This window comes from Thamnophis elegans, chromosome Z (assembly GCF_009769535.1).
Source record: "Thamnophis elegans isolate rThaEle1 chromosome Z, rThaEle1.pri, whole genome shotgun sequence".
Taxonomy (NCBI): Eukaryota; Metazoa; Chordata; class Lepidosauria; order Squamata; family Colubridae; genus Thamnophis; species Thamnophis elegans.
The window spans coordinates 65,588,653-65,603,465 of NC_045558.1; the positions used below are offsets into that span (position 1 = coordinate 65,588,653).

At 41.2% G+C, this 14,813-nt stretch overlaps 1 protein-coding gene across 2 annotated transcripts in view; it reads left to right on the top strand.

Moving 5' to 3' along the window:
- Positions 1-14,813, top strand: part of AVL9 (AVL9 cell migration associated) — a 159,791-nt gene that overhangs the window by 51,322 nt on the left and 93,656 nt on the right. For both annotated transcript variants that reach the window (XM_032235109.1, XM_032235108.1), the window contains one exon: positions 5,005-5,090. In XM_032235109.1, the coding sequence (XP_032091000.1) occupies positions 5,005-5,090 (86 nt within the window). The remainder of the gene's footprint in view (positions 1-5,004; positions 5,091-14,813) is intronic.

The following is a 14,813-nucleotide window of genomic DNA, read 5'->3' on the forward strand; positions in this document are numbered from 1 at the left end:
TCTCCACTCGCTGGCTTCTCTGGCTAAAACAGTGGCAGGCAGAAGCATGGGCCAAGTGGCGACTTATCTCCTCTCCCTATTTTCATCCCTTCTCTTTGGTCCTCCATTAGAACCCCTTCTGGTAGAGTCCAAGGATAAGAGGAAGGTTCTGCAACAAGCCACTAAAAAGCAGGAAGGTCGGAACCAATCCTTTTATCTCAGGCAGACCTTTTGTTGTCAGGATGGGAGTGCTTCCAATTCCCGTCCCCAACGACAGGCCCCATTTAGACAGCCCCCCTCCTTTTCCAATAGTTCAGGCAGGAAGAACCAAAGATTCCAGCCCAGAAAGCCTTTCGGGGACAATTCCAATCGTTCCTTTAAGAGGCAGAAGTGACTACCTGGAGAATCTCCCAATAGGGGGAGGCGTCTGGCAGCCTTCGCAGATCGTTGGGATGACATCACCAACAACGCATGAGTCAGGTCCACAATCAGGCGGTTTCTCCACTTTGTATATGGAGGCCTCAGCCTTCTCCTGGATTTGCGCTCCAGCCCTCCAAACCACTTTGTCACATGTCCGATCTGCAGGGACCCTCAAAAAAGGCTCCTGGTAGAGCAGGCCGTTCATCATCTACTCCGGGCCATTCAACCTGTGCCTCCAGGCCAGGAAGGCCAAGGATTTTATTCTCATCTTTTTATCATGCCAAAGTCTTCGGAGGGCCAGAGGGCAATCCTCGATCTAAAATTTTAAAAATCAATTCATCAGATACAGGAGATTCAAGATGAACTCTCTCCTGTCAATTCTGAAGAGTGTTCGCAGACACGATCTCTTCACATCAGTGGACCTGACAGAGGCTTACCTCCATGTGCCAATTCACAGACAGCACAGGCGGTTTCTCCACTTCGTACATCCAGGCCTCCACTTCCAATATCGAGCCCTTTCCTTCAGGCTGTCCTCAACCCCGAGGGTTTTCACGAAACTTCTGTCGGTTGTAGATCTTCTGCTACCTGGACGACATCCTTTTGTTGTCCAGGTCATGGATCCAAGTCCTCAGGGACCTCCAGGACACCCTTCAGATGTTAGGGGAAGTGGGGTTCTCCATCAATCGGGAAAAGAGTCTCTTCATCCCCACTTCTCGCCTGGTGCACCTGGGAGCCCTCATAGATTCCTCCCAGGGGAAAGTCTTCCTGTATCAGGACTGCCAGAGCAGTCGTAGGGAATTAGCCAAGGAGGTATGAAGGAGACAGCGGGTCCCTCTTCTTCAGCTGTCTCAATTCTCCATCGTCCCTTGGGCACGGTTTCACAGCCGCTGCCTCCAGTGATTTCTTCTGCCATTCCAGAAGACCAACAGCAACTGTTTCCTAATGAAGGTCAGCCTGACCCCAGAGGTCCTGCTATCCCTGGACTGGTGGATCTCCCCGGCCATAGCTCAGGGCTCTCTTTTCAGGGAACCTCCGCGTCTCGTAGTAACAATGGATGTGAGTCTGATGGGTTGGGGAGCTCACCTGGAGGATCAGGTAGCTCAGGGGCTTTGGTCCAACTCTTACCTATCCCACAGTATGAATTGGCTAGAATTGAGGACCATCCATCTGGCCCTTCTTCATTTCCAGACCTCTCTTCAAAACACACATGTGCTGATCTGGATGGACAATACTACGGCCAAGGTGCATGTCAACTGCCAGGGGGGGGGGGATGAGAGCGGTGTCTCTCATGGAGTCTGCCTTTTGCCTAGGATCTTGGGCAGAAGCCAACCTTCTCTCCCTATACGCTGAACATATCTCAGGGTCAGACAACACCAGAGCAGACTGGTTGAGCTGCACAACGATCGACCCTGTGGAGTGGAGCTTGAATCGCTGCATATTTCATCAGCTGGCGTACGAGACTGCAATCCTGGATCTCTTCGCAACATCAGCCAACAACCAGCTGCCCAGGTACCTGTCTCAAAACATGACACCAGGCGCAAAAGGGACAGATGCACTAAGGTACAAGTGGCCTCACGGTCTCCCTCCCTTCCCCCTAATACAGAGGGTGATTTGGAAAGTGATAGAGGAAGAGGCTGAGCTAGCAATAGCAATAGCAGTTAGACTTACATACCGCTTCAAAGGGCTTTCAGCCCTCTCTAAGCGGTTTACAGAGTCAGCATATTGCCCCCAACAATCCGGGTCCTCATTTTACCCACCTCGGAAGGATGGAAGGCTGAGTCAATCTTGAGCCGGTGAGATTTGAACAGCCGAACTGCAGAACTGCAGTCACCTCGGCTCATCCTAATTGCCCCCCATTGGCTGCGCCGTCCATGGTACGTGGGCTTGATCATTTTTTCTGTGGAACCTCAGTGGCTTTTACCAATGATTCCATATCTCCTTCATCAGGGCTCCATTCACCACCCCAACCTGCGCTGGCTATGCCTAACCGCTTGGAGGCTGAGCAGGCAGTCCTGGGGCCAGATAACCTTTCCGAGACTATAATCCATACCATTCAGACCTCCCACCCCCCAGTTACCAACAGGATATATGAATCTACGTTGCAGACCTTTGTAGCTTGGTGTGGAGGGTTTCAGAGCTGGTGGCCCTTTCCATCCAGTCTGACCTGTGTGTGTTCCACCCAGACCAGGTGGTCCTTTGCATTGACCCCACTTTTATCCCGAAAGTGAATTCAGCATTCCATCGCTCTCTAGATCTCACTCTTCCAAACTTCTGTCCCACTCCATCTCACAGTCTGGAGTGCAAATGGCACAAGCTAGACGTCAAGCATGCTCTTAAAACCTACATCGCCAAGACGGCAGTCTTCAGACATAGCGAAGCCCTCTTCGTCTCTTTCCACCCTACCAGCAAAGGACTGAAAGCTTCTCCATCCATGATTGGACGATGGATCAAGTCTGCCATTGCTCAAACTTACATCACGCATCATCTCACCCCTCCACCCAACATTACGTCTCATTCCACATGCAGCGCGGCTACATCAGCAGTGTGGGCGCGGCAGGCCTTGGTGGAAGAGATCTGCAAGGCAGCAACCTGATCTACTCCTAATTCGTTTATATGACATTACAAGGTGGATCAATATGCATCAGCAGATGCAGCTTTCGGGCGTCAAGTCCTCCAACAGGTTCTCCCTTCTTCCAGCTCCTAGGCCAGTCTCATACCCTCCCAGGAAACGCCAGCTTTGGTACGTCCCATGCATGATGGCTGTCTCCACCAACTTTGGAGAATGGGGTTCTTACCTGATATGCCCCCTCTCTGGGCAGGTGGAGACAGCAGTCATCCCCACCCTTGGGATCCTGGCCTACCTCGCAGGGGTGATCTGGGAGCATGTTGTGTAGTCACTGGATGGAAAGTGATTGTTCACCGCACAGCAGTCTACTTATCTCCTTCGTCAAGAAAAGTGGGAGCATGCTCCTCAGAGGCGATGACAACACTTTGGTAGCCTCAGTTCTATTGGTTACTGACTGAGTTAACCCATGCATGACCGCTGTCTCCACCTGCCCAGAGAAGGGCGTATCAGGGAAGAACCAACGCCCCATTTCAACCAGCTGTGAAAATAGCCAATAGCAAAATATTTTCATAATTCCCAATATCCTATCTACCTAAAAATATGCATTTTTCCAATCTGAAAGAAGCAAAGGTGCTTTGGATCAGTCATGGGTACTTTCTTTTTCTTAAAAGAGTTGCATCCTTTCAAGGCTTGCACAGTGATTATGCAGACTCAGCAAAATATGCATTTCCTGAGCTCCCTGGCTACTGTGAAACAGCCCGATTCCTTTAAGAAACTGCTGACAGGGTCAGAGAGGATGTGCTCATAGGATTTGAAGCAGTTTTGCCCTCTTTGTGTCCAAGTAAAATATACCTCTCTATGTGTCTGGACAGGCTGAATGAAGCAGATGAACTAGGAATTTTGCAATATGCAGGAAGAAAGCAATTTAGACATTTGGATGTATATGAAAATAGCTGGAAAAGCTTTTTATACAGGACCACTATCCGTGTAAAAGACCTAGATACTTCAATGAATCATGTATCATATGTATTTTAAGATTATATTGTCTCAAATTTGGAATTAGAATCTTGAAAGTTTTAAAATGCCAGATTTGATAGTACATATTTAACATAGTATGTTTAACCTATACTATGGTCATATATTTTATCTTTTCTAATGTTATCTAATTTGATACCATAAAACATAAAATCTTATCTTTATGTTATCTAATTTGATACCATAACTAATCCTACCTAATTTAATATTGATTGGGTTCATACATTACTCTAAACTAGAATTGTCAAACTCCCTGCCCATGGGCCAGATGTATCATGCTCTGGCTACGCCCACACCCAGTTTAGCGAAGGGGGGAAAGTCCCAATACGTCACATGACACCACTGTAACAACGTGAGTTTCACACCCCTGCTGTAAACAATTAATTATGGTTTACAAATCACAATTACTAGATTCACAAATCATGCTAAGTTAAAATCTACATACCATATTAATAGTCTTTGTGATATGTGAAGCTAGTGCATAATTATAATTTAGATAGCAACCTATTAGAAAAAAAGTAGAAACTTTGTATTCTCTTCAGCAGGATAATGAATCAGTAGCATTAAAGGAATCTGAGTATCAAAAACATTGGAGGGGGTGAACTTTTGTGTATTGATTCAAGCTAATCAAACAGTTCTTTAGGAGCACTTCACCTGAGCACCTATATTGTGAATATAGAAACTCTTACAGGATCCCTCTTTACCACCATCAAAAAAGAATGCTCTTTACCATCATCAAAAAACCCAAATCAAATAACTACTTCAGTATGATTAAAATAACAAGTTTTTTTTTAAATAGTAAAACTGCTTTGGCTGTTCAGAATAGTCATATGCACATTTATATTATCAAATAAAAAGTTGCATTCCCTCCCCTCTAATTATGGTACATTAATTTGAAATTTGGTCCTTAGGATTATTTGGAAAATTATAATACTGAAGAAACATAATGTCTCAATGTAATACGTATACAGGATAACAAAACCATCTCTTCTCTTCTTTTTTAGACACAGTGTTTTTCCATTTGCCACCAAGAAGTGGAGATCGAAGCACAATATTTGGGGTCTCTTGTTATAGGCAAATTGAAGCTAAGGTAATTAATTATTCTGAAGTTAGGTAAACATTTTACTGACAATTTATTGAAATGCACTAGAGATACTCTTTAATTTACAACCATGGTGGAGCCTGGAATTTCAATCATAAGTCCCTCTTGAAATGCTATAGTATGTAACCAGATTCAATTTTACAAGTTTTTACAATGGTTATAAAGCAAGTCACTATGGTGTTAAACAAATCATGTGATCATTAAGCAAATCCTAGCATTTTCCAATCCTTTGCCAAAAAATCGTTAAAATTGTAGTCACCTGACTGTTGAACACTACAACTGGCCAACTAGTTGCTATGTAACTGAGATGTGATCATGTGGCTAGGATGGGAAGGGAGTAGTCATAATTGCAACAATAAGTCTAAAGTAGCTTTTTAAAAAACTGCTATAAATTCAACCATTTGTTAAGAGACCAGTTATAAGTTGAGGACTGTATATTGTATACTGGTTTTTACATGTTCATTTGATATTGAACTAGCCAGTTGGATACCCGTGATTCATTACGGAACTGGAGCAGCAGTAGGTAGCATTCTTCACCATAACACTCCATTATCCTGTAGCTGTAAAAGGCAGCAGCAGACATGGACTTCTTGAGATGAATCTTGGTGTTTGGTTCGCACTGAGGTATATTGATGTAATAGCCATCTTCTCCACGGCAGAACATCAGAGGGTACTGGAGAGCGTCATAGGCATGGTGCATCTCACTGTTGTCCCTGCTGTGGAGAACAATATCTCTTTTCTCAAAATCTTGGCCAACAATGAGAACAGCCACTTCTGTAGTTGTGGGGGCATTGAAATGACCTCGGTGCTCTCCAGAAGGCTTCCTATGGGCATTAATCACCACTTGGAAATCCTTGTGGCCCTTAGGAACAGAGTCAACAGTAGCCCTAAGTTCCAGAATATATTTGTTGTGTTCACACAGCAATTTCTGCAATTGGCTAACCAGTTGTGGATTGAGGCCTGGTAGATTCCACAATGGATGTCCCTCTCATTGTCATCATCACCAACAAAGTATATCTGGAAAAATGAAGGTTGCTGCTGAGGCCCCGCCATGATACTCACTATCCTGTGATACATCTATCCCTGCACTTTGAATGTTGTTATAAAATTTGGCTCCAAAAGATGTCATTTGGAAGCATCCGTTGTACTTCTGGACAGCAGAAAGGAAGTGCATTGCCATTGGATGGTGGTGGGTGAGAAGGCTGTGTAAGGGTTCAGGGGAGGGCTGAAGGAGAGGGAGATGGACTTTGCCACCACTGCAGCACATTCCAGGACTCTCATCCTGCCACTTTAGAGCATGGCACCAGGCACATGGTAACAGAGGTCTGACATCAACAACCTTATCCCTGGAGTACTCAAACTGAGGTTCATATTTTAAACTTCCATCCATCCATCCATAAGATCCTAATCTCGCCCCGCCCGAATGAATGTTGTGTTTTATTGGTTATTTTCCTTTATTCACATTTCTTTTGTGTCCTGTCTTACACTCCCCTCCTATGAAATGTAAGCCGCCCTGAGTCCCCTTAGGGAAAAGGGCGGCCTATAAATGTCAATAAAAATGAAAAAATGAAAATGAAACTAGACAAGTATTTATTAGTCCAAGGCATTGATCTCATTTGTGACTGATTAGTGTAGGGGTTATTAGATGTATACTTTTTTACAGCCTGTCTACTGACTTGGGGATGGGTTTTACGATACTTGTGTGCAACTTCCCTTACTTGTATTTTCCTAATTGCATATGTAAATCTTTTTCAGTGTTTTTGCCTCTTTTCCCTTTAACTAGTGTTACAGTAGAAGGAACAGATTTGTCTGAACTGAGGAGGAAAATAAGGGGCGAAAAATCTGCCTCTGCCAACCAGCATACATCAGTATTCATCTGGCTAGCGTCCTGTCAGTATGTAAGAGAGATGTGTTTGGAAACTCAAACACTATTTGCTGTGTGAGCAAGAAGGAGACAGGAAGCAGCCTGGATGTGGCTTAACTCAACTGTTCTGTAGTAAAGCTGCTTGCTGCTGTGAAAGTAAAACTGAAATTGGAACGCCTCTCCTCTGCTTGTGCTTTGCATTTGAAAGATTTATTTTCAGGCTGGGACGGGGAGTAGAACTCAGCATCAGAGCGTGTTAATAATAATATAGGGAATACTAATGCTCTGATGGTCATTTAGAAAAATCCTTTCTTAGTGAGCACCTAGAAGCCAAGAGGAACATAGGTGGCAAATTTGAAGTTTGTAGGCCTTAGATTTTTGAGATTTTGTGATGATGTGTGAGTAGTATTTTGCTTTTATATATATAGATATCTGCATGGTTGTTTAAATGCTAAACCAGTACTTTTGATAATTCAGACCTATCAGCAGTATCTGATCATTTGGGGCTCCCTGCAAACTTGTACATACAAACAACTAGAAGATTGGCAAAGGAAGAAACTACTTGCATTCAGACATTTAATTTGTCTTTCTCTAAAGGTAGAAATTAAAGTTAGCTTATAAATCTCATTAAAGATTTATAAAGGCATAATGTGTGACTTATTACTTGTTGTGGCATTGGATATCCAGCTTCTTTAGTCACATAATCACAAAAGTGCTGATATATTAGTCTATTCCCTGTGGGACAAAAGCCAATGACTTTGACCTATAAGTTATAAGAAGTTTGAATAATGATTACATGTTTCTAGAAATTCTTTAGAAAGTGCAGAGGTATTTTTTTGTTTTTACTATCTTATCTTCAAAATCATTGCATTTAGATACCTGTAGATATATTCCTACTTTGATGTAATTTGTATTAAGAATTATAATAATAAATATTAATACAAACTAAACTTGAACAAAAATGAAATAAATAGTAAAAAGTGCAAAAAAGGAAGAAAATAAAATTAATATAAAGAAATATTGCAATATTTGTTTGTTGTTTGTTTAATTTATTAGCCATCCACAGGATAATTGATCACAAGTGTAAACACATTTCATCTCTTTAAAGTGATAAACATTTATCTCCTCATCCCATGTCCCAATTCTTATCAATCAATCAATCTATCTATCTATAAAACATCATCTTTTCAGTCCTGGTATCAGCAGAAAGTCCATAAAGGATAGCCACAAGTAACAACATAATTTGTTTAAACTTGATGAAAACCCACTCTATATTCCTTCCTTTTATTTCTCACTGTTTTAATTTTAATTCATTCAAATATTTTCTTGACATTTGTTTTCTCCTCTTTGTCCATCTCACAAAATTCTTCAAGACTTTAAAAAGCTCTTTTGTAAATCAAATAGGAAAAAAAAACCAAGATCACTCTCTTGATTTGTCATTTGTATTTCTATTTTAAATTCTCACTCAATTTCATTTACAAATCCAATCAAATATATTTTTATAAACATTTCTCTTGGCCTGGCAGTTGTAAATACACTTTCGATACCATTTCTACTTGTCAGATAAAATGTGTTCTACATCAGAGTTTTCTTCAGTAACATCTTTTGGATATAAACTGTTCATAGAAGCAGCCATCATTATTAACAGTGTGGATATTGTAACTACTATTTTCTGATTCCATTCTTCAGAAGTCTCCTTCAGGATTTTTACTGTCATAATATTTTGTATATTACAGTTTAATATAGGTAAAGGTTTCCCTTGCACATATGTGCTAGTTGTTCCCGACTCTAGAGGGCAGTGCTCATCTCCTTTTCAAAGTTGAAGAGCCAGCATTGTCTGAAGATGTCTCCATAGTCATATGGCCAGCATGATTAAATGGCGAAGGCACACAGAACGCTGTTATCTTCCTACCAAAGATGGTCCCTATTTTTCTACTTGCATTTTTACATGCTTTCGAACTGTTAGGTTGGCAGAAGCTGGGACAAGTAATGGGAGCTCACTCCGTTACACGGTGCTAGGGATTCGAACTGCTGAACTGCCAACCTTTCTGATCAACAAGCTCATCGTCTTAGCCACTGAGCCACCACATCCCTACACTGCGTCCCTACAGTCTTACGTATCTTTACCTAAAATCTTTAGTCCTCTTTGCATTCCAATTTTTCAAAGCATAACATTGCTTATGTATGTTATATCGGAGTCCTTCAGGATTGGGCGGCCTATAAATTTACTAAATAAATAAATCTCCTAAAGCCAAAACAGGATATATTTCCCATGAAAAAATATTTGTGTTTTATAATTAGTTCCAAAATATTATTGTGAAAGTTTCAATGTTTCAATTTTATCTGGACCATTGATAATTTCTAAGATCATTTTTTAGTTAGTTTTCATTGTTTATGTCATAATATCTTTTAATTATTAAATTTATAATTAACTTTTTTTTTCATTGAGGATTCACCCAGATTCACAGTAGAAATTTTAAACTTGTTATTCTGAAGATCTCTAATAGCTTAGAAATAGTTAACTGTGAGAATTCCAGAAGGGTTTAGAAAGTTAGGTTTGCAAATTTAGTGTCCTTTAAAAGTCTCTGCTGCCATTATAAGATGATTCTTATAATGTTCTTGGCTCTGCTTTCATATAGCCATCTTAAGTTCACCATAGTTTCCCTGGAAATCACCCAATGTATTACTGAGACTTTCTACTTCATTTATTATGCAAGCTATTTGATATCCTGTCCAATTATAAATCAATAAAATTAGTAATTTATAAAATCAAGTTAATTTCCAATGTAGTTGCATCTGTCATTTATATTCAAAGGATTAACATAATAATTAGAATAGTTTTAACGTAGGATCAGTGTTCTGCTCCGGGCAATGAGGGTTCTGCTCGGGCAGCCAGTTAACTCCACGCTTGGGAATATTTTTCAAATCAAGTTTATTGTCAGGAATCCTTAATAACAAAACTTACAGTTCAGTAATGAGGTTCTTCTGACTTTCCCTGATCTGTCCCTTCACGTAGTGTAAAAAGACATTAATTCCTCTAACCCATGCTGCTGGTACAAAGCTGCTTCTGCTAGTGCTGTTGGCGATTCAGTGAGTGCGAAGCAACAAACAATTTCCCGGGCAAAATACCCACTGCCCAATCAGGGAGCCCAGATATGGTCACATGCTATGGGACTATGTTTCCCACAAGGTAATTGCATTTCCCATGAGATAGCTGCTTAAAGGAGACAGCTTCTAATTTTTTTAATTAACTATACACTGTTGGGACAGCACACTCCCCACCTGGAATTATAAATTCCACTATCAACTAACCTTTAACTAAAGATAAACAAAGGCATGGCATAAAAATGCAAACTGACTGCCTAACTAACTGAGATACACAAGGCATAGCATCAAAACAGTGCAAACAATCATATAAACACAAAGCATACAAAGCTTGAGGTTCAAACTTCTAGTTCAGTCTTTCAGTTCATCGTTACAGGGTGGGGCTTGTTGCACAAGTCCCATAGGCCATGAGTTCCCGTGGACAGAAGTCCCTTAGGCCACAAGTTCCAGTACATGTATTTGGGAATGAAGTTCCCTGCTGGTTCTGGCCAGTCACTTGCCTTCTGGGTCAGTAAGGTGGCTGGGGTAAGGGCAGTTGGTATTTCAGGATCTAAAAACTCTGGAACCGAGGCTTGAGAGTTCATGATGGTTGCACCCTCTACCACGAGGGTGATGAAGATGATTACTGCTAAGCCCAACATGAGAGGCTTCCGTCTGGAGAGTTGTTTGAAGCGAGTTGATTCTTGGGACTGGTTGACGGGTAGTTGTGGTGCTAGTTTCACCCTTCCCATGATGAGACTGATGTGGACGTTGTTCTCCCCACCGTAGACGATGTGAACGTTGCTCTCCCCACCGTAGATCTTGATGTATACTACAGTTGTTACCGCCTTCGTTGTGGCGATAGGCAAGGTGGGAACATACTTGCGCTGGATAGGAACGCCTTGGAGACACCTCAGGGATTCTCGCCATATTGGCCGTTCTTGCTTCTGTTGGTTGTGCTGTTCGTTGCTGGACCACATGAAACATAGATTGAACATCTGCTGGATGTTGTCAGCTTCCTTTCTGGGTTGAATGAGCATGCTGAGTCGACTGTTGGTGAGGTTGGGACTTTTGAAGATTGCTTTATTCAGAGAGAGACCTTGGGATTGCACGCTGGTGTCAAAAGGTGCTGAATCTGTTCTGGCTCTTTTGGCTGGCACTTTCTAAAGGATGGTGAGTGCCAGTATTCTTCATCAAGTTGCATTGGTATGCAAAGAGGTATTGGAGCCATCCAAATCTTGGTGGCCTCCTGTAGGAATTCCTTGACCATGAACCTCAGAAATTCTTTGTTGGTCTGGAACACTGTTGCTCCTAAAACTGGCTCAATCGATGAGGTTGTGAAGATGTTTGTCTGGGTTGGTACCTGCGGCCGATCGACACACACCATCCCAAAGATGCCCCTTCCAAGTTCTGTCTCAAGGGCGGATGGGGAGTCCTTTGGACCTTTGACCACTTGTTGAGGGGTGAAAGCATTGGAGGTGTCTGTTCCTGGCAAAAGCAGGATTTCGGCTTTGGGATCTAGAGCAGGAGAGTGACTACTCATGTGCTTCAGGTGAGGTGGGATGCTTGCTACCTCTGGTGTCGTAATCTCACTGCGATCATCTGGTGGGTTGTCCCATTCTAGTAACGGTGGCAGTGGGAGCTGTGCGCTTTCGTGCGTTTCTTCATTTTGGACATTGATGAGACTGTCGAGTATTGTGTCTCGTGATCCAGATCGAGATTTTCCACCTTGTTCCTGTTGTGGTGGGCTTGGGTCATCCATGTAGGCCTTCACATGCTTGTGCTGGTTATCTTTTTCCAGCTTCCTAGGACTGCAGTCGAGGGAGGAACAGTTAGCCTTCATCTGTAGAACTTTGGCCCGTACTAGTCTTTTGTTTGCTTCCCGCTTGTGCTGAAGGTATTCCAGCTGAGTCCGAATTCTGGCAGCTGTAGCTTCCTTTTCTGCTTCCACGGCTGCCAACTCTTCCTTCAGCAGCTGCTCTTCTCTTGCTGTCTCTAGATCTATCTCTGCCATCCCAGCTTGTATTAGTGCCTCTCCAGTTGTAGATATCCATGACCTGTGGCTATAACGGGAAGGTTGCTGTGAGACGCTGCTACCTGCCTTTGATTGGAAAGATGAGGCCTCTCTGGAGGCGTGGGAGGAAGCTGCGTGTGACTGTTGAGATGTCGTGTGTGAATGATGAGACTTCACTGATGCGGTCTTCTCTCCCTGTGTAACTTTTGGACTAGATGAGGATGTCCTCTTAGAAGCGTGAGAGGGGGCTGCATCTGACCACTGAGATGGTGCTCGCGAACGATGAGACACTTCAGATCTGGCGTTTGTTTCTGATATGTCTTTAGGGTGGGATGAGGACGCTTTACTGGAAGCATGAGAGTGAGCTACATATGACTGTCGAGATGTTTTATACTCAGACTTCTCATCTGGGGCTGTCTCCCTCTTCAGATTGGATTGTATAAGGTCTTTTCTGCGTCGGATCTGTTTTTTGCGCTCTTTGTTTAACATCTGAATGCGCAACATTTTCTTCTGGAGTTCTTCATCATCATTTAGTTGTAATTGGATACCAGTGAGGCGGATTTCATAAATTTTCCATAGTTGGTAGACTTCGTCCATATCTTTATATAAAGAACGGAGGCGTTTTGGGGGTAAATCGTCTTTGAGTTTGTCGCAGAGATGCTGCAACTGCCTCCAGCTACTTTCCTGCTTTCGATAAACCCTGTCCCATTCCTTCAAGAGGTATGGCCGTTCAATCTGCGTAATGTGCTGTCTTAGGACATAGTCTATTTGACGTGTTTCTGCCTTTTCTTTTCTTTTTTTTTATTTTTATTTTTCATTACATAGACAACAATGGGAAAAGGGGAAGGAATGGGAAAAAGGGGGGGAGACCCCATCATCACATACAATATGTCATTTAATCACAGGTGCATCCCTACTAAATTTATACATCCCATATCTCTCTGTTGTATATTTAATAAACACCACAATAAGCTAGGGTTTAAAAAAGAAAAAAAAGAAAAAAGGGGGGGAGGGGGGAGGGGGGGAAGCCAAAAGGGACAAAGAGGACAAAAAGGACAAAAAAGTCCAAAAAAGAAAAAAGAAAAAAAAAAGAAAAAGAGAAAAAAAAAGGAAGAAAAAAAAAGAACCATCATCCCATGCAGCATGTCGTTTGGTTATAGTTGTTTTAACATCTGCATCTTCAAATAATATTTACCGTCTCAGATATTCCATCTAATATAACTAAAGGCCTCATTTTCATTCTACAATATATTTTCAGTTAACATTAGCATTATTTTTCCCCAGAAAGTATACTTCTATTCATTGTTAACCTTGCATTTCATACCTTCAAACAGAGATCTTATTCCTTCATTTTTCAACAAGGCGTCGCTGCCTATATATACCAGTTTTCATTTGTTCCCCTATTAGAATTGCTTTATCAGCAGCGAGATATCATTATAGTAAATTCTTAACCTTATACAATATATCACCAGACCTTATATTAATACTTCATTGTATCATTGTTGGGTTATTTCACAGCATAATTATATCATCATTTACTTTTTTCAATTAAGACATAAGTATATCATTTTTCATTTCCAAAGGTTTTTTTTTCTCTTAGCCACCGATAAAACAAATCCCATATCTTATAAAATTGTTCATCCTCTTGCTCTCTAATTTCAAATGTCAATTTACTCATTTCGGCACAGTCCATTATTTTTCGGATAACTTCTTCCTCTTTTGGTATTATTTCGTTTTTCCAGTTTTTTGCAAATACAATTCTGGCTGCTGTTAACACATTTACAATCAGATATTTTAAGTCTTTGTTGTAAGTTTCTGGTATGATTCCCATTAAAAAGACCTCTGGTTTAAAGTCTATTTGTTTGTGTGTCATTTTCTCCAACCACATGTGGATTTTAGTCCAGTATCTTTTAGCTTCAGTGCAAGTCCACCACATGTGGTAGTATGAACCAGGTATCTGGTGACATTTCCAACACTTTTCTGATTTATTCTTGAACATTCTTGCGATTCTAGTCGGGGGTAGATGCCACCTGTAAAACATCTTATACAAATTTTCTCTATATGCAGTAGACATTGTCATTTTGTAATTTTGAGACCACAATTTCTGCCAATTCTCTAAGTCAATCCCATATCTAAAAATTTTTCCCCAAGCTATCATGGTTTCTTTAACTTGTTCTTCATGTAATTTAAACTCCAATAAATATCCATATAGTTTTTTAATTACTCTTTCATCAGTACCTGTTAGAATTTTGTCTAACTCAGTCATTTTATTATAAAGACCTTTAGTTTTTCTATCTTCATTATATCTAGATTGTATCTGTACATATGAATACCAATTCATTTCCATCCCTTCTTGTTTCAACTCTTGACTAGATTTGAGTTCACCCTCTGTATTCAATAATTCTGTATATCTAACTGTTTGTTCCTTTTTATATATTATCGGATACGAAAATGCTTCAATTGTTGATATCCAGACTGGAGTTTTTAAATAATGTAATCTTTTAACCTTTTCCCAGTTTAACAACAACGCCTCCCTTATGTAATGTCTTCTAAAATAACCATGTGATTTAGTTCCCTTATACCATAAGAACGCGTGCCATCCCAACAGCAAGTCGTGACCTTCTACATTCAATAATCTAGAGTTTCTTAATGATATCCACTCCTTAATCCACATCAAGTTTGCTGCCTGGTAGTATAGCTCCCAATCAGGTAACCCAAAACCTCCTCTTGATCTAACATCTTGTAGTAA